At 46.8% G+C, this 27,552-nt stretch overlaps 1 protein-coding gene across 1 annotated transcript in view; it reads right to left on the reverse strand.

Annotated features, from left to right (window-relative positions):
• The window catches only part of LOC136010344 (TGF-beta receptor type-2-like), a 33,305-nt gene extending 7,328 nt beyond the window's left edge, over positions 1 to 25,977 (reverse strand). Inside the window, exons 1-3 of the mRNA XM_065671383.1 lie at positions 25,784 to 25,977; positions 6,468 to 6,618; positions 2,411 to 2,613 (exon numbers count right to left, since the gene is read on the reverse strand). Of these exons, the coding sequence (XP_065527455.1) occupies positions 2,411 to 2,613; positions 6,468 to 6,618; positions 25,784 to 25,835 (406 nt within the window). The 5' untranslated portion in view covers positions 25,836 to 25,977. The remainder of the gene's footprint in view (positions 1 to 2,410; positions 2,614 to 6,467; positions 6,619 to 25,783) is intronic.
• Between the last annotated feature and the right edge of the window lie 1,575 nt (positions 25,978 to 27,552).

The raw sequence follows: 27,552 nt of genomic DNA on the forward strand, positions 1-27,552 counted from the left end.
TCTGCCAGTGTTGGCATCTCCTTCCTTGCCATATTACACCACTAATCCCCTTCAACTGACTAGCATGGCTGCTTTTGTTTTATTTCTTTTAAACCCCTGTGAGCCTTCAAATCATTGGGGGGGGCGGGGGGCACACACACACAAAGCCATAACCCTCACACAACATACAATTGTTCGATCTTTTGATGTTCGCGATTCCTGGAATAAACATGCTGACTTCAGTAGGGATATTCAAGTAAAATCTTAGTCAGAGGTTTTTCTGCCAAGTATAATAACCCAGGGGAAGAGGGATAAGAATCATTCCATAAGCAGAACTCTCGCTGCTTGACCTCAGTGTGTGCAGATCATAATTCAGGTTCTGGAAAAACAGAGCATTTAGCTATTTTCCTTGGCAAATTTCACAAAAAAGTGCTGCAGCTAATTTCTGCGAGGCTGTGAAAGCGTTTCTAAAACAGGCTTCAGGTTTAAACCACAAGATCAGCCTAAACTGATATAAATCAATAACTAACTCAAGGATATGTTTATCTTGGAAAGCGTTATGCCTGGATATCACCTACTGCTTCGATGGATTTACCCAATGCTTAAGATCCCATCTTTGAAACTCTAAAGAAAGAGATGTTTTTAAGGGAATTGCATGCATGAGACCTGAAAAGGGGAAGTTAACACAACTTCAGCAAATTCCTTCATGAGGATGCTGCTTCCTGATGCAAGCGCTTTGATAGGGAAAAGTTGCAGCATGGCTTGACTCCTTTCACAGGAAACAAAGCTGCTCTGATGATTACCACAGGTCTAGAAACCCATACTTTGTTGACCACTGCTGCATGGGTTTTTCCATCCCTGCTGAGGGGAGATGGACCTCCAGGGCTAGGCTGAGCTGGTGCAGGGGTGAAGAGGTCTCTGCATGCTCAACCCTACCCAGTATCTCAAGGTGTCCACCAGGCTTCTGCTTGCATGGCTTTAGGAAATGGTGCCTTGGCACGTTCGGTAGGGTGGTCTCCGAGTTCTGATGTGGCCCCCTGCAGCCCTGGTGCTAGGGCAGTGCCACCCAGCAGCCCAAATGTGGAAGCAGGGCTTAAGAAATAGAGAAATGGGAAAACAATCTGCCTGCTTCAGCTGCCGGAGAAGTGCTCATCTGTATTGGATATTTCTCTGCTCAGCAGTTGTCTGTACCGTTGAAGATGACCCTAAGTTAATATTTAAGATGCAAACGATCCCTTAAAGCAGACAAAAAGGATGTAAATGCTGGAGTCTTGGAGTGTGGGGCTTGCCAAGCTGGCCCCACAAACCACACCAGGAGGAGATAGCTGCTTAAGGCCTGCACTGCTCTCGCAGCACTTTGCGTGCTGCCTGGCAGGAGGCGGCTGTTTGTGGAAGCCTTCGGAGGGGGCGGCATTTCCAATGAGCCAGTTGTCATTTCTGTGTGCAATTACATATCCCAGCATCGGCTCTGGGATTTGACTATCTTTCCATAGAAGTGTGTGTACCTGTTATGTTTGGCTCAGGAAGCAGCAAAGAACTGCCAAATTTAGCATCATTCTCCTTCATTAAAAGTGGCTTGTTTGTTCTGAGAATTTGCATTTTATGTGATTTTTACTTTCTTCCTTTCGTTGCAGGAGAAGTTATGCTGCAGACTTGCAGAGTCTGCTTAGGCTCATTTTCAGCATCTCACTGTTCTGTAATTATGGAAAATTGAAGGGGTTTCACTTTGCTTTTGTTACAGGTCAGATTCCTGATGGACACTTAGATAAACCTCATCCATTTGGAGTTAGGGAGGCTTGGACAAACCCCCAGAGGCTCAGGATCTTGCTGAAAGCATTTCCAAAGTGTACGACACTCCTAAGGTACAGAAACGAGCTGCCTCTTAGTTTTCCCTCATGTGGATTTACAGCTCCTGTTGGATCTCCAGCCATCTGCAAAAGCACCTACAGGTGTGCCAGGCCGTGCTCATGTGTGTGTGCAGCACTGGGGTGGCTCTGGCCACCTTTTTTGGTTGCAGCCATGGCAGACTCCAGCAGTTCCGGTGGGTGTGCCGGGCAGGATTTGCTCCAACAGGATTTATTTAAAGCTTTCAGAGCACTGACTCACGCTAGGTTGTGTCAGGTTTCAGGTTCCCTGGCCGATTCGCCTTGCACTGAAGGGCACAACCTACTGGGAGATACGGTGGTGGATTTTCCATCACCTGATGTTTCCAGGCCAAGGCTGGAGGCATTGCTGGGAGGGATGCTTTAGCATCCAAAATACCGGGCTCAGTAACAGGGTAAAAATTTTACCTAGCTTTTACAAAGGGAGGTCAAAGAAAATACTGACAGAGCTCTTTCTAGCATCACGCTTCCTACTCTGTTGGAAATACAAGTTGTCATTAGCGTTGGGTGCTTCTCCCCCCATAAATAACATTAACAAAAGTACTTGCCATTGGTGTGGTTTTCAAAGATGAGTTTATCGTTGCACTCCTGCTCGTCTACGCAGCCACAGATGTAGATGATCCCTTCTTCACTGGGCTGATGGGTCATGATGCAGCGCGAGGTGTTGTAGTTGGGGACCATGAGGTTTTCAATGGGGCGGTGGGGGTTGTGGCAGAGCGTGCTGATCCTGATGCTCTCGTTGTCCTGTCTCCTGCGTGTGCCAAATGAACCAACAAAACGTTAGTCTTGCTGTTCAGCCTTTGTGTCACCTGCGTGTCATCTTAAACCTGGGTTTAAGATCATTTGTTTTAAGCAAATTTGTGTAGGGGTTGACTTGTTTGCAGTGGTTCTGGTATAATTTTAATTACACATGCTTTGGAGGGGCTTTGTTAAAGCTCTTTGTCTCTTCCAAATATTGAAAAGAGAAATGTTTAGTTCGTGCCAATACTAGGATGTGAGCCAGAAGCTCTGATTGTTTCCAGTAGATAATTCACCAGTTCACAATTGCACCTTGGATTGGGTAGTGCCAACCCTAAGGCTGAGTGCCCCGGGGCAAAATTTCTCTTTCACTAGCACCAGGTGCTAGGCCAGCAGGTTTGGGGCTGCATGATCCTAAGGGAACCCTCCAAAATGAGGTCCTACCTTGTATGTCACCTCTGCTGCAATACAAGCTGTAACATCTCTGCCTCAGCAGGGGTTGGGGTCTCTGCTGCCCAAATTTCACTTCTACAGGGGAAATGTGGGGGCCAAAATGCCTGCTGCTCACTGCTTGGCTGGTGCTCCCTTCTGCTGCCCTCAGCCTGCGTGTGCAGGTGGAGTGGGTAAGAGCCGTCTCATCCCAGGTTCTCTCTGGACTAATTGCTGGTTGTCATGCCCTGTCATTGCAGGACTGTTTGCTCCTGCCTCCAGCAGCCTGCGGCAGTAGAGCCCTTCAGTTGCTGGTCGGGGCTATTTCTAGAAATGGCTTGACCTTTGGAGCTACCAAATTATAACGTGAAGGCAATACAATTCCCCAACCACGGGGCTCTGTCTGCGTTTATGCCATGGCCTGAGACACCGAGCAAGTACAAATGACACCTGGTGATGTCCCAGTCTTTACCGTGTCTGGGACTGAGGAGCACTGGGGATGCAAACAAACCATAGCTCCTCCTTGTTTCCATTTAGGTCATTAAGATGCAGGTTAAAGTGTAATTTCTTGGCATTTCTAGGGAATTTGTTCCTTTCAAAAGGAAAGGACAGACCTGCTGGGTTTGGGGGTTATTTTTCTCCCTTTTTGTTTCAATCATTGTGTATTTCTTGAGGTCCGTTTAACACACCCTGTGTCAGAGATGGTCATAACATCACCCAGGGAAGACTGAGACGTCCCTCCCATTGGCTGAGAGACAGAGCTGGCAGGGTGAAGACTTCTGAAGAGATTTTTTCCGTTTCTGAGGTGAAGATGCAAAATACCCCAGTGCTTGTGATACATTTGACTGTGCACAGGCACTCAGGAAGCACAGTGAGAACAGGTGAAATATTTTAAGGCTTATTACCAAAATATCTTGTTCATGAAACTCCAGTTACTCACTGAAATGTGGCTCATAGCATCAGGTCTAGCTCCACAGTGCCGATGTCCTTAGAGCTTTTTCTTAGTCTGGCTGCTGAGCATTGTTAGTTATGTCCTTTTCACATGCCACAGTTTTTGCTCAGCAGCACCTAGATTGGGTTTCCATTAAAGCCGTGGAAAAGTGTCACATGCAGAGCAAAAGGATGGGTTTGGCTCTGGCTGTTGTCTGACTCCTCAAGCACAGGGTGCTTGTTTTGCTGGAAAACCTCAGCTCTCCAAGTGGATTCAGGCAACACTGGTCAATGATGTTGATGAGGTGGCTTGGCTAGAGGATCCAGCACAGCCACATCCCAGTGCTGGGCGCTCCCTTCTTTTGATGTATTGTGGAGTTGTCCTTGATGGACCCATGGCTTTGTCTCCACTCACTGTTAACCAAGCTGGGTGAGGAAAGTGATCCTCAAAAACTGAGATGCCCAGGTAGGCTCAAGAATGTCCTTTTGTGGGGCAGATGGTGGCATGTGAAAGGAGCTGGAGCATGGAAATGGGATGAGGACACAGTTGTTAGTGTCACCAAAGAGCCTCTCACCCTTGGAGGGCCAGATTGGAGCTAGCATGGCGTGCAAGACGTGCTGTGCAATGCGGGGACAGATGGCTCCTGCCCTGCAGGCACCATCAGGGAAATGCAACCTGGGATGCAGCCCTTCTATGGGGAGGATCAGCACCTGCCTTGTAGAGTCAGTGGGTAATTAAGAGCTGGGAGCAGAGCATTGGGGTTTGGTCCTTGCTTCTGGAGCCTTTTCCAGAGGAGGCAGGATAACCCAGCACTGGCTGGGTCTGAAGGACAGCCCTGGGTGAGGATATGTGATGGGGAATGACAGGCCCTACAGGAGCTATGGGCAGCTGGAAAGCATTGCAGCTACTCCTGGGGGCACTCAAAGGAAATTACAACCATTAGTTACTTTCCAAGGGACAGCCTCTGCTTCCCAGCCTAGTAGTGCAAAGCAGGAAGGTGAAGTTATGGAGAGGTTTCACGATGCCTTCGAGGTCAGCTGGGAAATCAGCCATAAGAGCTGAGGGAAGGACCCTGATTTGCCGTCCTCTCCCTGATGAAGTCCCCCAGCTTCAGTGCTCCTCACATTTTTTTGGGTTTCCAGGTAATTTGTAAGAGGAGCTTCCAGCACCTCCTCTGTGGGCTGCTCAGGCTGGGCAAGCTGCAGGACGTGAGCACATTGCTTATGAGCATGGGACCTATGACTGGGATATCCACAGAAGACAAGTTCATATGATCCAAATATGCCTCTGCAAGTGAGCAACAAGCAGCAAGGCTGGCCTGGAGGTGAGCCCTGACTGCGGGGATCTTAATCTTAAAACGGGGTGAGAGATGCTGGGAGGAGGTTGCAGGGCTGGTGGGTTATTTGTGACCCCACAGCTGCCTCTCCCCATCCAATACATGATGCACAGTGCAGGCCCATCCTGTGCAGTGGGATTGCTTCCCTGGCATGGGGATTTACGCTGTGAGGGTCTTGCTTTTTTCTGTATATGTAGGCTGTCAATGAGAAAATCGAGCAAGGTGCTGGATCGCCTACCCGGGTTTTAAGGTGGTTTCTCCATGTGTGTGTAGGGGAATTTAGGGCAGGGGGTGGATTTTGTTTGTTTGGGTTTCTTGTTGGGTTTGTGATTTGTTTGCTTTTAAAGTCCATAATGCAACAATTATGTTGAGGCAAACTCCTACGGGAAGTGGAGCATACAGCATTCATGCTAATTAGCAGGTTGAGATAAAGCCCAGTGATAAGTGCTTGGCTGGCTTTCATTTTGGCAGCCAAATTAAAAGGGGAAGAGGAGGAAAATCACTCTGGGCAGACCCAAAATGGATGTTTCTTTGTTTTGCTCATGGGGACCAAAAGCTGGGGGAGGCTCTCTTCCCGGCCAAATGATGGGGTGGATGCATGCTCTGAAATGCAAGATTGCGTTTCCCTCCCAGGTATCTCCTGCAGAAGCAGAAAAGGGCTTTTCCCAGGGATGGGAAGGAGGTGAGTTATACCCAGTGGATTAACACCAGTTTGGTACCAGCTCAGACGTCCATGTGCAGCCTTGGTTGCACCCCTGTGCATAAACCAGGGTCTCACCAGCCTGATGAGGGAGGACATCATGGGTTTGGGGGTCAGGAGTGCTGGTTTTGCCCTTGGGTTCAGCTTGTAAAGCTAAATTGAGGGGTTTATGGGGCTTTAGAGGTCCTGGAGCAAACTTGCCACACTTCGCATCAGGCACTTAAATGCTTAATTTATTTAGAAAATAAACAGGTACTAATTATAGGGCAGACCTTTTTTTTTTTTTTTTTTTACTGTGAATTGTAGTTTTAATTATAATAGAGTCAAAGGGAGAGGAAGAGAAAGTCCTGAATTATTCAAATGGGCAATAGTTCAAGTGTAGGGGTACATACATGTGTGTTCCCAGGAGTTGCTGCACAGTGAACCTCTTTTTCACTCGTGTCCCACCAGGACAAGGGAATTGCCACTTACCATATGGCCACACAGATCTCGTAGGGGTCCTCGCAGTAGGAGTTGAGGTTGCAGTTGCTGTAGCACACCTTCTCCTCGCAGGCTGGTGGCGTGGAGTCACACCACTTGCACAGGTTGGTCTTCAGGCTGCGGCGAGCTCTGGCACTGCAGGCTGCAGGGGCAGAGAGGTGGTGGAGGGTGAGTGTGGCCATGCCTGCCTGGAGCGGGGAAAAGTAACCACCGTTCTCAGCGGTTTACACACCAGTGGTGAAGAAGCCCGAATTGACTGTATTTTTTATAGCTTTGATTTTGCTCCATTGCTTGGTCAAATGTGCTTTAGATGATGCCAAAGCCTAGAGGAGATAGAGGGATGCAGACACTGTGGAGGCAGGTCCTGATGGGCGAGAGCTTTGCAGAGCCTGGGAAGCCACAAAGAACCACGTTTTCCCGCTGTGTTTCCCATACTATTTATCATCAAGGGCAAGTTTATTTCTTCCTCTACAACCCAGGCTGAAATCAGTGCCTCCCCTCATCCTGAGTGCATGCCACATCTGAAAAGTGACATCTCTAGTTCTCTGCATGCATGAAGTCTTTGTTTATTCCCTTCCCTCGGGGAATGCATGACCAGGCTGTGGCAGCTTCCTCCTGTCCTGCTGCCTCCTCATCCTCCCTCTGCCTGTTCAATGAGCCCAATCCAGGAAACGTGTTTTCCGCCTGCTCCCCAAGCATCTGGTTTTGGCAATAAACCATGGGCTGAGACTTCCTGAGCTCTGGGGCAACAGAGGCTGCTCCCTCCATGGCTTTGCTGCCTGCTCTGCCCTGGCCCAACATGAGATGCTCTCCTGCCCCTAGAGTGGCAGATCTAGCTGCAGTGGCAGGAATAGCTGCTGCCTGTGTGGAGCTGTTTTGCATGTATCTCACGGGCATAGAATTATCTCTATTTTTATGCAAAGGGTGAATGAACTATGCTCAGTTAAGGGATAAATCCCAGCTAAATTTAAACTTCCTGTTTTAAGGCTGCTGAATGTCTTTTTCTATATATACATATAGAAAAAAGAAGCCACAAAGTGGCTTATGTTGAAATTTATATTTATAAATTTTCATTTAAACACACTAACAGAGTTTTCAGGTAGGAACTTGAACTCAGCAGTTAATTTTTTGAAGGTTTGGACCATCTGTGCTTCTCTACTGCCGGCGTCCATCAGCACTGGGTGCTCCCAGCCCCTGTGAAAGGGACAGTCATGGATCACTGTGCTGCAACAGCCGTCACAGGGGTTTTCCATCACCAGCGTTAGTTTGAATAAGAAATGAATTGAAAGATCCCTGGCTGTGGCTTGCAAAGCCTCAGTCCTGCAGGCAAGGCTCTGCTGATACAGGAGCACACCCTGTGTGGGCAACCTGCAGCACCTCCTGCATTTTTCGTGGTCATATCTCTGACCTGCCCATGGCCAATGGCCAAGCCTATGGTCCCTTTTTAACTCGTATACTGTCCCAATGGCAAAAAGGGCATTTTAACTTCCCTGCTTCTCAAATTCAGGGCACACAGCCTGCTCTGAGCATCTCATGGCCCTGCTCAACTTCCCTTGTTGTCCCAGACCCCCCTCCATGTGACAGCTATAAATCGCTGCTGGAAGGTGCCCACACAGAAATAAACCATTTACAAGCTCCCACGGCCTCCTATGTAGGGCCAAAGTTAACAGCAGAGGGAAAACCTGGCTGCAGAAGAAAAGCCTGTTGCACCTGAAGGCAGGAAGGAGGAAATCTTGGTTTAAATGACCCATGTGAGGCTTAAAATGCAGTTCAGCAGGGATTATGTCGTGCAAGGTAGGGGGGGAGCTGGGAGCAGAGCAAGTGAGGATGCTGTCCACAGCCTCTTGCACAGCATCCCACCTTCCCATTGAGCTGCTCTGGTCTTGTTGAGGCACCTAGGGATTTTGTCAGTTACCTCAACAAATCCAATGCTTCCCATCTGTTGAAGGGTTAGCTACTGAAATGGTGACTGCAGCCGGGATTTGAAGCAATTGCAGCCAGCACAAGCTACCCACATCTCCCTGTCTCGCTCTGCTAGGGAAGGACTGAAAGGGTCCTGGGCAAAACTCCTCTCATGGATAAGAGTTTTGGAGGTGGATCAGAAATTAAGCCCAGCATTTGCATGGGGCTCCTGATTCACAGTGACAGCCACTACGCTCTACAAGCTCCATCAGTGTTAGTACGTGGGAACAGAGAATTGAAGGTAACTTGGTTTCTTTCCCCAAAACCCAGCCCTACTACACCCAGGCTGTGCTCTGGTGATGTCGCCATATTTCTTCTTTCACCCCTCCAGCTCAACCTGTTCATTCCCTGGTTCCTGCTCATGCAGGACCATGGGCTCAGCACCATCATCCCAGGGATATGTGAGGGCCCTGCGGAGGAGAAGCAAATGTATAAATCCAGGCTGTAGAAGTCACTGGTGCAGAAGAGAGATGGAGCTTGTTATATACACCCACTTGCTATATTATTTACTTATTTATCTCGAGGAGTTACTTTAGGTCTCAGAGCAAAACGTCAGCTCTGGCAGTTTTGTGGTGGTTCGTGTGGTAGGGATCTTGACTTGGCAGTCGTTTGCTCTGCGAAGGGGAGAAGCCAGGGCAGAGGAAAGAGTTAAATATGGAAACAAGATCCAGAAATATAGTGGTAACCGGACAAAATTCTTTGGAGGGAAATGGTTCTAAACTAGCTCAGGCTGCAGTTCTGTTGTCTGCTTTGCAAGAAAAGTCAGAGCAGGAGTACCTCTTTTTTTTTTTTTCTCCACTTATTCTTCTCCTAGGAAGCTAAAAAGAAGAGCACAAAGCCCACTGCAAGTTCCTTCAGGACTCTGTGTCCTTGAACCATTAGCTGGTAGGTGCAATTTAACTGCCACATCACTCATCTTGGCCCTGATTAGACCCAGATGAACACTTTCAATATTAATAGTTGGATGATTTAATAAAGCTGCACGAGCAGTAAAAGTAACAATACACTTCCATAAAGGGGTTCCAGATGTTGCCAAGGCAAATGCTAAACATCAAAATACAAACTTGAAAAAAAAAAAGCCAAAAAAAAAAAAAAAAAAGAAAAAGCTGGATAAGCAAAACTTGGAACAAACTATAAACTAATTAAATGTGGGTTGAGTTTTCCAAAAATAAATTGAAGCCATAAGGATGTGATGTGAGCCAATAAATAGTACAGTTAGTCAAAGTTACTGTGGAATGACAGTTGGAAAGATGGTTTGAAGTCACCGATAGGTGGGCTCACAGTGAGCTTGGCTTCCTATCAATAGGAAGGCTTGTTCTCCTGTGCACGAGACGGGGATCGAGTATTCTGGTATCTATAAAGGAGACCCTAGAGAGGTTACTGAGAGAATATGAGATGTTTTTCAAGTAGAGAGGAATAAAGGACAAAACTACACCAAAACTGCCTGAGTCTCCTGCAAGAGCAGCAGGGGCGATACCACCACCCAAGGACACCGACATATTTTTCCATGCATGTTAGGGCAGCCCTCCAGCCTCTCGTTGTCCTCAGGGCATCCATGCTTTCTGCTTGGCTGCCTGCAAGGCCCACTGCTGTAGTCAATAACCCATTCTCCTCCCCCAAGAAGAGAGTCATCTAAAACAGCTCTCCCAGAGAATTTCATACTCTTCCATCACTGCAGACGTGGAAGCAGTCAGTTCCCAACAGAGGAGCTTTTTGCTCGCTTGCCATGTGCTCAGCTGCCAATGGTGACTGCAGTGTAAGAACCCAGTGGGATAAATAGGGCTCTCATTAGCTTGTGTCTACCAGTGCAGCCCCAGAAAGCAGGTAGGTCATCCACCACCGAACTCTGGCTCCAGCTTTCTGCACACTGCAGCCCTCAAAGAGGATGAATCATTAAGGAGCAAGCCTGGGGTGCACGGAGGTGGAGGCACAGTGCATACATTACAGGGAAAGTTTCTCCTTTATCACTTCATAGCCAAAGTGATGGCAGGCAATGCATTTTTGCTGTGGGGCAGAATAAGCAGTTTCAATTCTCAATTATTCTCTCTAGCATGCTGTTTTGTGACAGCTAAACACCAGATGGGCTTAAGGAAAGGTGCTTGGTATGAGGTGTTAAGACACTTGAACCACCCCCAGCTCTCCTCATGAAGAGGAAGGGGTCCAAGGCCTCTTCCGTATAGGACTGCCATTATAGGACCTCCAGGTTATGCTCCATCTTTCAATAGTAAGTTTACCTTAAATTGTTTTTTATTTTTCAAGGAGAAAGAAAGGAATGAACATTTTTAGGTCATTAATGCTCTACAGTGAGGTCTACCCCCTCTTTCCTGTGTTTCTCTAAGCACCCAGGGATGCAGCTGATGCTAACTCAGCAGTTGCAGAGGGGTTCCCAACTTGCCGATACTACAGCGGCTCCAGGAGCTCTCTGCATCATCTTTTCCATGCAGGTCAGTCAGCCTGTAATCCCCAGGCTTTGCGCTTGGAGAGGCTAAGGCCTGGGAGATTAGCTGCCATGCTGCATGGCTTTCTCTGACAGCAGCACAAGAAAACAGGATTGGGGAGCACCTCTATCTCAACCCTGCAGCCATTTTGCTCCTGGAAACCCCCAGTAGGTGGCCTGATGGAAACCCAGTCTGTGCTGAGACCTGCTTTTCCACCTGGGTGAGCCTGGGCTCAGCCGCAAGTCCTTCATTCACTGCTAAGTTTAGGATTAGGCTTTACCTTGGGCTTTCATGCGTAGCTATTGACATGACTACACAATAGCAGAGCCTCTCATAAAAGCATTATGAGAAGAAACAAATTCCTTCCATATTATATCCAGTACCTGTTTTTAGGATTTAAGCAACAGCAGGGCTGATGGACTCACTGTCTTGCTGACCCATGTGAGAACACCAGGACCTAGGTGTTCTCCATTGGCACATTGCTTCTGAGCTGCCTCCTCCATGAAACAACCACTAGTGCCACAGATGGGCTACATCAGGTTAATTCCTATGTCCCTGATTTAAGGAGGTCCTATGCAGGGTCAGAAGCCCCCATTGCAATTGTCTAGCATGAGCTGCGTAACAGAGACCCCAGACTTCCTGCAGGCAGCTCAAGCTTGAGCTAGATCTGTCAGAAAGCACCTGGTCTCACTGTAGTGTTGCAGGATCTCCCCAGAACTAGGCCTTAAGATGTTCATAGAATCATAGAATAGTTTGAGTTGGAAAGGACTTAACATCACCCAGTTCCAACCCTCTGCCATGGGCAGGGACACCTTCCACTAGGCCAGGTTGCGCAAATCCCCTTCCAACCTGACCTTGAACACTGCCAGGGGTGCTACATTCCTTGGGCAATCTGTTCCAGTGCCTCCTTTCAGATGCAGCTTGGCTTCCTCCAACACAGTTTTGCTTCTCTAGTGGTGGTATCTGGTGCTACTTTCAGCTGTTGAACTAAAGAGGCTTTTAGTACCAAGCCACTCTATCTATATGTTTTACAAAGATTGCATCTTCATCTTTGTAGGAGAGGTAGAGCAGACCAAATGGACCTGAAAAAACTTATTATCCCATTTTTTTGCCCCTGCAAGACACAAACACCCAGATCCCCCAGGAAACCCAGCAGCTCTCAGGCTGCATTCAGTTCAGAAGACCAGGCTCTGCCCTCAGGTATGTGGTCCCACATCGTTCTGCATAATAGATACTGTACTTGGCAGAATGCACTATGGAGCAAGATATGAGCCAGTAATGTTTCCTGGTGAATAAAAAAAAGGCTGATTTTGATTGCGTTAGACATCAGTGCTTTCCAGTGCCAGAAAGGCTTGCAGTATACATTTCTGGTTTGCTTGGATCTTCTTCAAACAGGCTGGTAAGTGACTTATTCCACCACTTATTTTTCCTTTGTGAAAATATCCCTTTAAATTAAGTGTTTAGCAAATTCTGCTTAGTCCCATTACAAAGTAAATTGGGTATGAATTGTACCAGCAGACTTCTCCAATCTCTTTCAGATGCTTAAATTACATCATGATCTAACTTCACCCCAGGGAGAGATGAGCTCTGCAGAATATTGTCTGTCCTTCTGCTTTGGTAATCTCCGGTGTTGCTTGGGTACCCTTTACAAATTCTCTATGCGTCAGCGCTATGACCCTTCTTCTGGGGCACTGGGACATTTCATAGAGCAATACCCTAGGGTCATGCCTCAACAAAGCCAGTACTGCTGAGACAATAGCTGGCACTTGGCAGGGAGGATTTGGCCAGAGGGATTTCTCTTTGATTTCAGTCAGTTGATGTCTGTGCCTGTGGGTGAGGACAGGGGCAGTGCACCCAACCCCACTCTCTTCTGCCCTTAGAACTGCTTCTCCCCTCCATCCACTGTTACAGCCCATCTTGTTCTTGCCCAAGGCAATGAAATTGGGCAACACCCAGGGATCCTTCTCTTCCACCAGTAGCAAGATGTTTCCCCTCCAGGAGATATCAAATTTCCTGCCCCGGATTTCACTTTCTGTTCCCCCAGAGATGCTCCTGCTGGGAGAACCCCTGTTCAATCCCTCTGGGTCTGGGTGCCAGTGCAGGGTCTGACTGGTGCCCAGTGCTGGGGTGGGCTGGCAGGGAGCAGGCATGCTGCTGCAGGATGGCCAGGCTGGTGGGGACGCCTGTGACCGGAGGGCTGCACAGGCAATTATCTGCCATATTGTGCTCTTGCTTGTGTTTAAAAACAACAACAGCTCAACTGACTCATAGATCCTACGGCCTCTGAGTCATTTTTTATTTCTGGATTTCACTGCTCTGCCCTTTGCAATGAAAGGAGTTGCATGCGCGCGCGCACACACACACCGAGTTCACATTTGTTTTTCCCCTATAAAAACAAAACGATTTCCATACCATTAATGAAACAGAAATGATTTGACTTCGTGTACCCTGGCTTTTATTTTCCATTGTATAAACTCTGCAGATGAAATAATGATGGTTGTAAAGTAAACCTCTCTCTTTTTTTTTTTCTTTTTTCCTTTCCCTTTCCAGGCAGCTTCTTTTCGAAATAGCAGTAGGGAGTCACTTACAGACTTGGCTTGTGCTGAGCCTGTAGTAATTAACCCCTTCATCCCTAGCTCTTCCTCTGCTGGTATTTAACCACAGCGTGGGTGAAGGCGGCAGCAGCTTTCCCCTGGGATTAGAAGTAAAGTGAGGGAGCCAGAGCAGGCAGGGAAATGTGGGAAAGGAGGAGAAGAGCTGGTCCGTTGCAGTAGAGTGTGCTTGGGGCAATGGTTCTGTGGGTTGGACAGCTTTCCTGGGAGAGCTGGGGCACTCGCGCTGCTGTCTTCCTGCACACCCTACTCTTCTGGGTGCAAGTCAGCACCACTGTTTTGTGTTTAGCCTGGCAGCCCCATCCTGGGTTGTCCCCCTTCCTCCTCACTCCCTGGGCACCAGCACTGACACCTCAGCAAAGCATCCTCTCTCCTCCACGCCACCACTGAGGAAACACTCTGTGGTAAATAGTTTAATTGCCAAATCCTGCTCTTTCTGTTTACAGGGCCGTTGATTTTACAAAGTACTCAGGGGAAAATTAATGAGGTGAAGTAATGCCCTACACGAGCAGCAGATACAGCTGGAGCTGGGTGCGCGAGCACGTGCCTGCCTTGCCCTGTGGGATGGGGTGAGCTGCCCTCTTCGCAGGAGTGAGAGCTCTGCTTTTTGATATACCCTTACCATGACACACGGTCTGTCCAGGCAATCTGTCTGTCTTCAAGGCTTCTAAACACACCACAAGCATTTTTCCTAATCACATCTACTGTGCAGCAGCACAACCCCTCATCCCCCTAGCATCGGTTCAGATGCTTCACCGGTGCCTGGCCCGGGTGGGTTGCTGACACCGGCTGAGGTACTGTTATTCTTCCTAGAGTGGGTGATGTGTTTCATATTATTTCTCTTGGATTTATTGAGCATTATGTAACTGGCTAACCAATCCCGCATGCGACGCAACTGCGGCTGATTCCGTGTCAGTGGAAAGTAAACAGAAAACATGTTCTGAAGTGGCTGAACTGGAATTAACTTCCACATGCAAAGCAGTTCCTGGAGGATCTTCCCCATCTCCACTCGGCTGCTTTGCATCCATGCTCTCATGCAAACCATTAGAAAAGAGTTATGGAAAAACTGCATGCTCAACATGACAGGGCATTACAAGCAAATCCTCTCCGTTTACTCCCAAGAAGCTATTCAGATAAAGTTTATTTCACTTAATTATTTTTAAGCATCTTTGTGGACTTCTGTTGCTCCTTGGAACATGTTATGCTTGCATACTGTTTGCCTTTTAGCTGAAGAGCTACTTCAAACGTGAAAATTACTCACCAAAGAAAGTTTAACATCAAAGTCTGAAAAGCAAAGCAAGCCAGCACTGCAGACCTGAGGTCCTGAAGCCCAGCAGACCCAGCCCAACATGATGGGGACGATGTTCTGCCCTTGCTCAGCTTTAGAAGGACTAGGAGCACCAGGTCAGGCAAAAACTATACTCCCATTAGACTCTGAACTCAAGCTCTTTCAGCAGTGTTCTTCTTCCTGGTGTTACAGACAACATCCTTCCTATTACCACCAGTTTGCACCCAGAGATGCTGAGCTGAAGGTGGAGGAACAGAGACTAGATGAAACACAAGTGGCCGTGCACTATTTAATTTGTTTTTCTCACTGTCTTTGAAACATTCAGCAGTGTCTGAAGATGTTGTGTGTATTTCTGCATCTATTTTGCTGATGCTCTTCACTGAAACATCAGCAAAGTCACTGGCTGGGGGTTACCCAGGTGCATGTTATTTGCACTGGTTTTCTCCATACCTCTAAGGCACCCAGGGAAGTAGCTAAATCCAAGTTAAGCTGAGTTGCTGAATCACACCTGGCTGGGCTGATGGATCATGTAACAGCATTTGCCACTTGCTGGGCTGCTGTTTGAAAAGAATGTCAGTACCAAGCCATGATCCCAGGGGAAGATGATGGGTCCTAAGGGAGAAAAACAGGACAACCCTGAAGGGGATGCTGGTGGGCAAGTTCACAGCTCCATGTGCATGTAGCCTTGTGCTGACTCCTTCAATGAGCAAAGCTGTCCTAAAACCAGAAGAGAACCCACAAGTTAGGGGCTTGGGGGCCATTCTGAAGGCCTGTTTATCCGCTTGGGATGAGAGTAGGGATGCTGTGCATCTGTCACTGAAAAGGTGGCCTGAGGGAGAGTTGAAGCACAGGAGTCCCTCAAGTCACACAGGACAGCAGTTTAACACAGGATCTTTTCATTTCCTAAGTGCCAAGTGTGTGCTGGCTGTCGCAGGTTGCTCAGTAATTATAGCAGGTTCCTACAGAACCATTATTATGCCAGGCAAAAACCTCCCTGACAGACAAAAGCAGTTGTGAGATTGCCCGATAATAACTGTACTTATCCCATTAGGCATTTGGAGGTCGCTGCTTAAGTACTGGGCTATGAAAGTCAAATGCGAGGAGCTATGATGCAAACCAAGTCCCATTGTCATCCTGTGTCTCAAAGTGCAACCCAAGATCTCTGCAGGCAATGAGTCCTTTCACTGAACCTATTGCCCCCATTCCTTTCTCTTCTGTACCTTCTGCACCTTTTCCTGCTCTTCCTCTCCAAGTGCAGCATTGGAAAAGCCCTGATATGGTAAGCCAGGCCAGCAGCACAGCCTGAGCAACAAGTCTGGGGGCTGGGAGGGACAAAACTCCACAGCTGGGGCTCAGGCAAGGAAAAGCTATGCATACATCCAGTCCCGTGTGGTTACTCTACCAGCATCACACCATGGCCTCACGGCCACAGCAGCTCCCACCAGCCCAGATGGCGCATGAGGGGAACGTGCTATTTCTCTGTGTAGGGTGGAAAGCAGAGAAATTTATGCAAGGCCCAAGGAGGGGGGGAAACTGCTGTGTACAATGTTCATGAGCAAATTTAGCAGCCATGCCAGTGCCTCTGCTTATCGGGGGGTTTGCAGGGTAAAGCGATGCTTTAGCATATGCCGTCGTGTGGTGTGCGTATGCTGCCAGTGAAGTTTGTAGAGGGCTAAGCTAGCATGTCCCCCATGGAAAGTGCCTTCTGATGATGGGGATTCGCATGCCATGTTTTCAGGGGGCTCTGACATTTCAGCCCTTTGAAGATCGCTTTGCAGTGATCCAGTTTTGACTAAAGCCTGGTCTCAAAAATGAGTCCCTTCTGCCTTCCTCCCACATTGGCTGGGAGAAGGAGTCACAGCCTGGGCACGCACCAGTGGTTTGAGCTCATTTTGTTGCAAGTTATTCCATAAATTGCTGAGGATTTCACAGCACTTGCAGGTCTGGGAGCTGAAAGGCAGAGGGTAAGAGTCAACAAACTCCACAATGCTGTTGCCATAATTCTTGTTGCTCTTGTTTCTCCAGAGCTGCCAACAGTCTATCCTATATCCTATTTAACAGCAGCTTCTGCACCTTATTCTGAGGAAGATAGAGGAGACAGGAGTCCTCCTCTCTACCTTGAAAAGCAGCAGCAATGAACCTAACAGCAAAAGCAAGTGAGCTGGAAGTTGGTTGCAGACATTGCTCTGTCTTAACTACTGCAACTCAAGTAAACTGCTATACAGCAGGTTTGGTTTTTTGGTTTGGTTTGGTTTCTTTACTTTTATCAGCACGCTTTACTCTGGAATTCAGTTCTGTGTATATTGTTCAGGCTCTGCAGGAATCCTGGATCTCCATGAAAAGATGGAATTGAAATTTAAAGGTATTGTCCAAAGATGTAAACATGTCAGAAACATTATCTGGGTCACATTTGGGCAACAGGGTTCGCTCTGTTTTAAGTGCAAATGGTTTACTGATGGTTTACATGAACTTCCGGAGGAGTGTTTGAAATTCCTGGCACACGTTCGATTTACCATCTGCTAGAAGGACTTTCATGAGCCCACAAAGAGACGTTATTCTGGAACGGCTCTTCCAGTCTCGGGTGGACTTTTCCTCATTGAGTAGTTTTGATTTTTTTGCATTTGCATTATTTGTATTCCCAAAGAAAAGCGGGGCTTGCGAGGGACTGTGCGACGTGCTGCTGGGACAGACATGTTCTGTTACTTCTCTGTCCGTGTGCTGTCATCAGGTTGTTCCAGCACTGCCCATTCTTTATGTCTGCTAAAATTATTATGAGTTTTGCCCTCATTTAGACCAGCTCTAACAGCAATTAAGTAATTTGTGCTGTCAGAGGGAACTTGAACTTGAACCTAGCTTGGGTTACAGACTCTACAAACTTTCTTGCTTCTCCTAAAGCGTCCCGCATTTAGCGTATAAATAAATGGTGCATTCTTTTTCACTTCTTTCTCAATCTCTTGAAAAAAATATCTTCTAAGGAGCTTGTGTTCTAACTTACCAAAAAGCACTGTCCAATAGAGTAGAATTCAATGTGAATATCTTCTGTTTTTCTAAGCAGAAGAGATCTATGGTAGGACAGAGGCAGCAGGATTTTGGAAAGGAATTTTTGCAGGAATGGAACAGGAGACCTGTTGACAGGGCCTGAAGTGCATTTTCTCTATACATGAAAGTAACAGGCGCTTGCACATCTGTGTGATACCTCTCAAGGGATCACTCTTGCAGGTGAAGGTTCCGCAGATCCCAGCCCCTGGTCAGTGCTGCAGCTCAGCTCCAGGGAGCCTCAGTGGCTCCAGGGGATGAGGTGCGTGGGACAAAGCTGCTGCTCTAGGATGGAGGAACAGACAAAGAGGGAAATGTTCTCTGTTCGCCACCCCCCACTCTGAGATCTCATGATTTTGCAGTGGCGCGTTGTCTTTTCAAGTCAGTATCCTGCCCCAGGACACCACCTGAAAGGTGTTACAGTCTGGATATCGCTAAGCAATGCTGCTGCCCAAAAGCTGCTTCCCAAGCCACAGCCTGTTACAAAGGTAATAGCCCTGGCATGGGTGAGAAAAACAAGCTTGGCCACTTGTGATGCTATTCGCAGACAGGTGAGCACAGGGCAAATACACAAAACCAGAGCTCAATGTGAGCTGAGATCTGTAGCCAAACATTGCCTCTGGTGGGAATCCCCTTTGGTGGGAATGTCTGCGACCATTTTCTACAACTGACTGCCTTTTGACATATTAAAAGCATGGCAGGAACTGAGCTCCCAGGGGATTCATTGGTCTTATTTCTGTGGACACTTGTACCCTGGGTCTATTTGAAGAAGGATGATTCATTCAACTGCTCATTGCTTATGGCTCTGTGTGTCACTTCCCATTGTAAGAAGAAGGGTCTTGTTTGCTATCATGGACTGGTTGGACTAATTTTGGGATAAATCTAGTGTGGAAAAAATGCTTTATGCAGCTGATTCAGTTACTTCCACACTGGGTGTTAGTGTCTACAGTCTCCCAGGCAGGAAGTTTTATCAAGCAAAATCAGACAGATGTTCTTCATTGTGTCCCAGCTGTGTTAACTAGTGACCTGCTCTGACAAACATTGTCAGAGGACATGGGCATTCATCCTGCACGAGTGGCATCTTATTAAAGATCCACCTGAAAACAGGAATGGATCTTTCGAAAGAAATATCTATCCCAGCATTAGTCGTAAAGACCTTTGTGGCATACGTGGTCATGGCACTCCTAAGAACTGTTTCCAGGAAGGGGTCTGATTTCCTGATTTTGCAGAAGAGAAGAAATTCTTCTCTAGATTTCCAGTGCTGGGCACAGTATGAATTCATATTGGCAGTATCATCTTTCTGATAGGGTACACAGTGCACTGAGGTCAAGCCTTCTGGTTTGGGATGGCTAAAATGAGAAGGGATCAGTATCAAAATCTGAGTTTCACATTGTTGATCTAAAAAAAAGGCATGTAACAACCATCAGGCCAGTAACTTTGGCATATATCTCTGGGCCTTCCAGAAGCAGCAACATAAGTGTGTTGTTCCCAGAGGGAACATCTTCACAGGTGTGTTGAAGGGACTGTTTACTGTCCACCGACATGAAAAGATTAGGAGATGCTCAGATATTGGGGCAACGAGATGCCTTATCAAATGACTTTTTTCTGATCAGTTGGTGTCACCTTAGGTGATTGCTTCAGGGCTCAGCCCTGCCTAGACCCCAGACCTGGACAATAAACCAGCCCTGTTTGCTGACTGCCATGGTTGCACTGGTTCCAGTTGCTGGCACAAGCTCACCTGCACTGCTTTGCACACAGGGCACATATTAGGGTGTGACAGCCCTGGAGACATGGACTCTTGAGCTCCCAGGCTCTGACCAGACATGGTCAGAGGACTTGCCATGATATGCTGCAAGTCAGGGACAACAGTTCTTTGCAGGCTGAGTGAAAGCAGGCCTTCAGATACCTGATATCATCAGCACTGACTCTGGAGCCAGGGTGGAAGCTGCTGGACAGAGCTTTCTTTGGACCTCTGCTCACCCTGAAGGGCTGGAGTTTCATGCCCAGTGAAGAGTAAATGACATGGACCTGAAAGGAACATCTCCATCCACAGCATGGGCAGGTGAGAGATATTGCTGCAGGCCCAGGCAGAGCGTATGATAATGCTTCAACCACGCGGAGAATGAGTCGTGGCCAAGGCATGGGTTGAACTGGAGCGCAGGACTCTGCAAAGTGACACTCAGCAGCTGCCACTGCTGGAACAGCACATCAGCTCCCCATTACAGCTTGCTCCTGCTGATCGCTGCAAATCGCACACCGCAAATGCTGAAATGGTCTTCTTTTTAATATGTTTTTTTTATTTTAATATTGAATCCAGATGTAAATAATCCTGTCTAGTCAAGGGTGACACTTGGGCTGAGGCATATCCTCGGAGCTTCTAGAATCCACATGGCGATAGTCCTCTGTTCGGTGCAGACTGGCAGGCTGTGGTGTACAGCTGGATATATTAATTGCCCCAATGCCGAGATGCATTTGTATATAAATCAGCTGTTGTTTGTCAGGCGTGTTCCTGGCTTATCAATGGGAAGCAAAACACTGCAGTGGAACAGCTCCATGAAAGGGTAAGTCCTGCAGCAGCATAACTGGTGGGAGTGTGGGCCGCAGAGGGGCTTGCACGATAAACAGGCTCTCCCACTTCTAAAAGATCAACAGCTACCAGCAGTTGGCAGGAGACAGATTCAGCCCTGCATGGGCTGTAACATAAAGATGAACCGACAATCAAGAAATATGACTCTGGTGGAGGTTACAGACCCTTTCCGGAGGCAGGATCACAACAGTCATCTCTGAACTCAGGGGTGTGCATGCAAGCAGGGCCAAGACGGCTTTCAGCCACCCCTTCATTTCCCCCTGAAGATCCCTAAGGAAATGTTATCCCACAGTTGGGGTCCAGCATGGACATAATGTAGCTGTAATCCACAGGTTTGATAAGGCAAGCAGCCATCAGTAGTGTTATCTCCCCTCCACATGGAGGCCCCTTCCAGCGCAAGGCTTTCACTTGGCACACAGCGCTAAACATTGGATGTGAAAAGAGCAAAGTGTGTGGGAGCTGCTGATTTTGTCTCCTTGGTGGGACTGGTTTTTTTTAACAAAAAGATCAGATGTTGCGCTTCCTTGAAAACACGACAATCTATGGGAGAGTTCATTAGTTTATAGCAAACTGCAACACTGTGCAGCCCGGCTGAAAGCAAATGTTATTGCAAAGAGTTATCACTAAGGGGAGAGGAAAATAATGTCCCGAGGAAATAAGCTCGACAGAACAAACCATGAAACAATATAAAGCTGTGGAGGACAGGCAGTAGAGTTGAATACTTTCTCAGAATAAAAGCCCCCAGTCACCTGTTTTTAATGCCAATGTTTGCTTTCTGCATATTCGGTGAATGTGTGGGATACATCTGTTCAGGACTCCATTGCTAATGGGAGCAACAAATGTGATTGCAGCTGGCTGAACTTTTTTACTACTAGTACACAAAAATGTCTTTGTGACCATCATTAATAGTGATAACACCAGTGAAACGCCATTAAAAATCAGGTTTGGGTTTGGGTTTGTTAGAAAATAGTGTGTTTTGATTTCATGATCCGTGGCATTGTATTTCAAAAAGGACATTCCTCTGAAACGCCCCTCACAAAAACACAGATTTGAGTAGCTTTAATGATGACCAGCCCCTCTCAGGCCTGAGCAAAGCTGGAGATGCAAGGGGAGAGGAAATGCCTGCTTTCATAAATCTGATATAGCTGTACACTGCCAGCTTCAGTTAGTCTAACTTGCACCAGGGGCTGAAACTGCAGCATCAGGTTTGGAGAAGTGTACAGGCAAATTCAAAATAGCCCATCACTTTCCTTGCTGAGCCTTACACCACTTCCAACACTGCAGAGGACACCAGGTTTGCACTGTCAGGGTTTTTCTTGTGCTTTCCCCTTTCATTTCCTAACTGGAGAATGTATTGCAATTTTGTTCTTACTTAGCCTCATGGTAGAATGGGCGAGTTTCTCCTTCAGGCAGTGGGATGCAGTGCCTGCTTCCAACCCAGCTACCAACACCCAGCTGACATGGGACCCCTGCAGCCTCCTGGTTTGTTTTGAGGGTGATAATCTCTTCCTTGGTGTTTTTGCTGCCTTAAAAACAACATCAAAGCAAAATATGCTGCCACTTGAGAAGGACTGTCATAACCCCACACCCATGTGTCCTGGGGCAGGCAGCACCCACCTCCATGTGCTGCATAGCCTCGGAGGAGAGGTCTGCTCTGCTGCTCCGGCTCAGCCTTGGACAGGCAAAGCCCCTTTCCGCAAATGGATGCATTTACTTTTGAAATGGAGGGTGACTCTTCGTTCATCCTCTTCCTTCTCTCATGCTCTCACTAGCTCATGTTTCACCCCATGTTACTGGATTGGGTGTATAGTTGGTGTTGGGCTGCAGTCCCAATAGCTCCCCTGCCTGAGGAGCAGGCTGGAGCTTGGTGGCAGTATGACCCCTGGTTTTAGTTCTGGCGACCTGAGAAATGAGAGGCCAACTTCTTGAATGAGCTGTCTGAGGAGCCTGGGATAGGTCAGAGACTTCTTGAGCAGATGAAAAGCCAGAGATGTTTTCCTGACAGCCCTGGAGCTCCCTGTCACGATTTATGAATTATATACGCTACATGTATTTAGCCAAAGAGGCTCATTGCGGGAACTGGGGCTGGTTTGTGTAAGCAGGGAAGAGCCTGTAGCTTCAGAGAGCCACCACCTACCAAGAGATATCACCTTGAATGTGCTTTCTGTGGAGCCATCAAAGTGCCTTGAGGGACAGTGGCAAAGGGAGTCCGGGAGAGTCACACCAAAACATGTCAGGATATTTTAGCAAGCCAGCATTTTAATGGGAGACTGAGTTATGGGAAAACAGACCCCAACCTGGACTTGCAGCAGCAGACCTGCAACCTCCCCTTGTTTCACAAATCCTCTTTCTCTCTCTTTGGAGCTTCAGCAGATTCCCTGGGGTACAGCTCTCCCTTCCTAAGAGCTACGTGCCCTGGCAGATGGTAAGTTTCATATCCTCTTTTGGAGGTTGAATGCCCAAAGGCACTCGGCTGGGCTCCTGGGGCTCTTCATGCCCTGGGAGCTGTCGTCACACCAGTGACACTTAGCTCACGTTCTTTAGGTTGTCTCAACAGCTCAGAGAGTTGTGGTGCTTTCGTCTCTGTGAGACAAGATTTTACTCACCCCCATACTTGCATGTCCCGACCTGAGCCCTATTCCTGACAGATCACAAGGGAGACTTTCCTGATTCTGATACAAAACAGAGCAGGAAAACTCCTGTTTATTAACTTTAAGGCTGTAGTGTTTCCATGTGCACGACACAGTAATCCTGATATCAAGTACATAGCTTCTGAATGGGTTCTAGTCTGCTGAGCAGATCGTCTTGCAGTCTTGAAGGCTTTGAGCACAAAAATTCGCCACATCCTGAGCCTGAGTAATTACCTGTTGGAACAACTTTACTGTGTTGTGCTCTAACACAAAAGCACCCGGTTTTAGCTTCCAGCATGTAAATCTTGTTTTCCCTGTGTCCCATAGAAGAGGAAGCCTTTTGCCAGAAAGTATCTTTCTGGGACCTGGTTACAGATGATGCCTAGCTCAGCTCCCAGCTCCTTCTCCAAACCAAAGACACTGAAAGCCCTCAGCCCCTGCACTGTAAGACAGGTTTTGCAATCCCCAATGATCCTTGTAATTTTTTGTCTTAGGCTAGGTAAATCCAGAACCATGCCAGCTCTCTGCTCTGTAAGGATTCCCCACTCACCTGTGTGAGTTTGTGTTAGCAGTGGTGCAACTCCGGCTCCTGTCTGCACCTGCTGCTGAGAAAGCCATGTAAAAATGCTGCCCTCCAGCAGCCACTGCCACTGCGGAGAAGTTTAAGGGTAGATTTTGGAAACCTTGCTAGGGCTGGCCGGGGAAAAATGGGGAAATCCAGTAACTCCAGTGAACTCAGTCTGTCAGTCTACAGTCCTTTTCTCTATCACATATGGATGAAAGCAGTCAAGATGTGCTGTCTGATCTCAACCATATTAGTGATAAAGGGATAGAGACAGGTAATGTGGAGCACAAACTGGGATCTCTCCTGCTCTCATGTAAACTCTTACGGAGAGCAGCAAAGTCCCTAATGATGCTCAGATGGAGTTATTCTGGGATAAGAGAGATGCAGTCTGGGCCATGGCAAGTCTTGAATCTCTGTGCTATAAGTGATGTTGCTGCTCTCACCAAGCTGAGTTGTGGGATTTATTGCTTGAAGAACAGCTGGATATCTACTTTCTGTCAATTTGGGGAACCTGCTTTTCCCTTCTCCCTAAAGTCAATGCAAAGTGGGATCCCAGGGCACTTTACTGCCTCAGAATGACTGTAGGGTCAATCTTAGCACTATATGTTCAGGGAAGCGGATGTAGCTCCAGAAGACGTCTATCATTGTTGAGCTGGAAAGCAAGCTTTGGCTTACTTTTTTCTTCCCCATACAGAGGCAGATTTTGTCATCATATCACTCATGTAACCTTTTGGATGAACTTAGTAATCATAATATGTTTTGGTTTGGCTTCTTTCAGATTAAAACCCTTGCCTTTCAGAAAAAGGAAGCCATAAGTTAAATAACTCCAAAAGTAGGTATTTCTGAAGGATAATTAGTGGTCTTCTTTCTTACCAAAAACAACCCAAGGCTGTGCTTTAAATAATACCTTGTAATAATTCCTTCAGTTCTGCTCCAAATGTGATTAATTTAGCAGGATGTTATCAGTATAGCGTCCTACATTTCAAGCCACACTTTAGGGTATTATCTACAATGAAGAACTCTATGTATCTCCATAACTTTCTGAAAAGTCAACCAGGCCTTTCATCCTAAGTCCCCCCATCTGGGTCTCTTTGCTTCAAGAGTTGCAGGAAGGCTTGTATTTGCCTACACACCAACTGATCATATTCTTTCATTCCCTATTCCTGTAGATAGAGGGACCCCTGTAAAGTGAATGCAGATACAGATCCCTGCCCCCAGTTGTTTCACTTGGATGCAAAAATATTGGAATTATAATCCTCCTACTTCATTGCTTTGAGCAAAAAGCAATCTCAGTTGCACTGGAATTTCCACAGCAAGGGGAACGGGTCTGTGTTTGTAAAAGAGTTCACTGTAAAAAGTGCCATTGTCCATGCAAATATATAAATATATACTATATAGGGATATATGTGTGTATACACGTACATAGGCACTGTATATACAGAAAGACACACACACATACTTAGGAGATGTGTATATAACACTCACTTATATACAAATCTATTCCCTGTTATAAAACAATCATCAAGATATAAACCAGAGAAGTTAAACTATGGATGGGCACATTTTCAAGTGCTGTTGAAGGGTTTTATCTACAGTATTGAAAAAGCACTCTCAAAACTGATACAGGGCACTTATTACAAAGAAATCTTTACGTAAGCGCTGGAAAGGTTTGCTGAATAACCAGATGTTGTTGCAAAGACACTTCTCCTCCCCCTCTCCCCACTTCTTTCCTTCTTTAATAGTTCGATTAATTCTGTGCATGAAGCGGGGCTGATAAAAGTTCTAAGCTGCAAACATCACCACATCTGGACACTGTTGAAGCCAGATCATTCAGCGGTGCACTTCAGTTGCTTTTAATCTCCCTCAATAAAATAAAAACTTCCAACAAGTAATGCTGACCTATATATATTTTTGCACTGTAAACACTGACATCTGCAAGCTGCTCAAGCGAGCACGCAGCGCTTTCCACCAAGGCAATCGCTCGCCCTTTGCCGTAAGAGAAATACACAGCTGATGCAGTCGTAGCAGCGTATTCTACTAAACTCTCAGCTATTTGCAATCCTCCATCTAATTGCTGTCAGGGGAGAAATCAAAGATTAGCTATTTTGCTGGAGAAAGGAAAAATAAACGACCTCACAGAGTATGTTGCTTAACATACTCTGCCTAACCAGAAACATTTTTGTACTCACAGAAGGAGAGCAGCAGCAAGGGAAGCAGACCCAGTCTTCTCCAGTAACCCATTTTCTGGATCCTGCCAGCAACCAGAAGCCGGGCTTCACGGCGGTGACCAATTCATCTTCCCTCGGTGCAGCCCGTCTTCTGCATTTCTGCTGTCAAGCCCAGAGCCCCGAGTTTGCGAGGCTGCCGGCTAGGCTTGCCGGGAAGGCGGATCCAGCCACTAAAGCCCAGCTGTGTGTGGGGTCCGCCCAGGAACTGCAGTTTAAGAGCAAGCTAAGCCCAACTCTGCTCTTGAAATACATACAAATATGGGAGGGGGAGCCGGGGGAAGAAGCCCAGCTCTGAGGAAAAGAGTTTGATTTCTTTTTGTTCTGATGACAAGGCAGAGCTGCTCCCAGCTCCATGAAGTCTGAGGATCCTTGGAGGGGACCTAATGTCTGCTCCATGCATCTAATCAAAAAGGCATGGGTACTCCTGCATGCTTCTCTCATCTGAACTAAACACGGAAGGTAATGCTTCAATATGCTGAGCTGCCATTAATATGCTACTTTTCCTCCCCCTTTTAGAAATTATCTTTTAAATAAGCTTCAACAGGCTTTATTTTTAATAGGGATAATTAGAAGTTTTATGGCAGCTTTTTCAGAAATACCACATCAATATAAGCTTAGCCTAAAGTAGGTGTTTTCGACCCATTAAAGCAGCAGGATTTAAACATATACTTAGATGTTTTCCTGAATCAGGGCCTAAAATAATAACATAGAGCATTTAAATAGCTGCTTTCTCCCCGAGACCTCAAACTGCTTTACAAAAACTTGTAAGAAATATTATCCCACTTACAAAAGGGAAACTGTGAAATGTAGCAGAAATCCAACTTTCCTTGGTAACACAATCAACCAGTGGCAAAAGGAGGAGTAAAATCCTCAGACTCTTGCCCTATGATCTACCCCCATGCTGAAGACTGTTAAAATGACGATCTATGTACTCGTGTGTGGCAGAGAAAGAGAGGTTGTTATTAAGGCTTTTTTGCGGCCAAAATGCCTTCTCAAAGGTGAGTCTAATATTTTACAGCTATTGACAAATACATCAAATCATTTTTAGCGCATATATAGCATTCTAACTCAGTGATTCTCCAGCTTTTTATTTACCCATTTTACAATTAATCTTTCAGTTCATTAATCAGTATATGGTGGATACGTAGTGTATTTGTATATGCTCATGCGTATGTGTGATCATTGTTAGTAAGCATTTTGTTCCGTTGAACTTCAAGGTCCTTTCTTTGTATGAATCTATCCAATAAACTGCACCCACTTGTTTTGAAAACTATTTATAGTAGTTATTCTGTTAGGGTGTTGAATAATAATAGTATCTTTTTTCCCTTCTTCTGTATTTAAAAAGTAAAACAGGAGGTGTTAGATGAGGTACAGGCACAGCTGATAAAGTGTGTCTCCTATGCCATGGCTACACAAAGCATGTCTCTGCAGAGAGTTGCTTGGTGCGCTCCAACCTGCTTCAGGGTGCCCAGATGCAAGCTATCTTAGCCTGTCCTCCATAGAGAAATGGCCATATGCACCTGGAATAAAAGAGCAGAGAGCTGGGTGGATGCCCTGAAGGGAAGATACTGCGTGGGGTATACAGAGAAGGTACCTGAGGAAGGTCTGCCTGACCAGGGGAGCTGCCTCTTGCTCACAGCACTGGAGGACATTGACTTGATTCTTAAGCAAGGTGCTGCAGTGCTGTCCCTCACTTGATTGTCTTTACATCAAACTGGGCATCTTTCTGT

The sequence above is a fragment of the Lathamus discolor genome, chromosome 3 (genome assembly GCF_037157495.1).
Source record: "Lathamus discolor isolate bLatDis1 chromosome 3, bLatDis1.hap1, whole genome shotgun sequence".
NCBI lineage: Eukaryota > Metazoa > Chordata > Aves > Psittaciformes > Psittacidae > Lathamus > Lathamus discolor.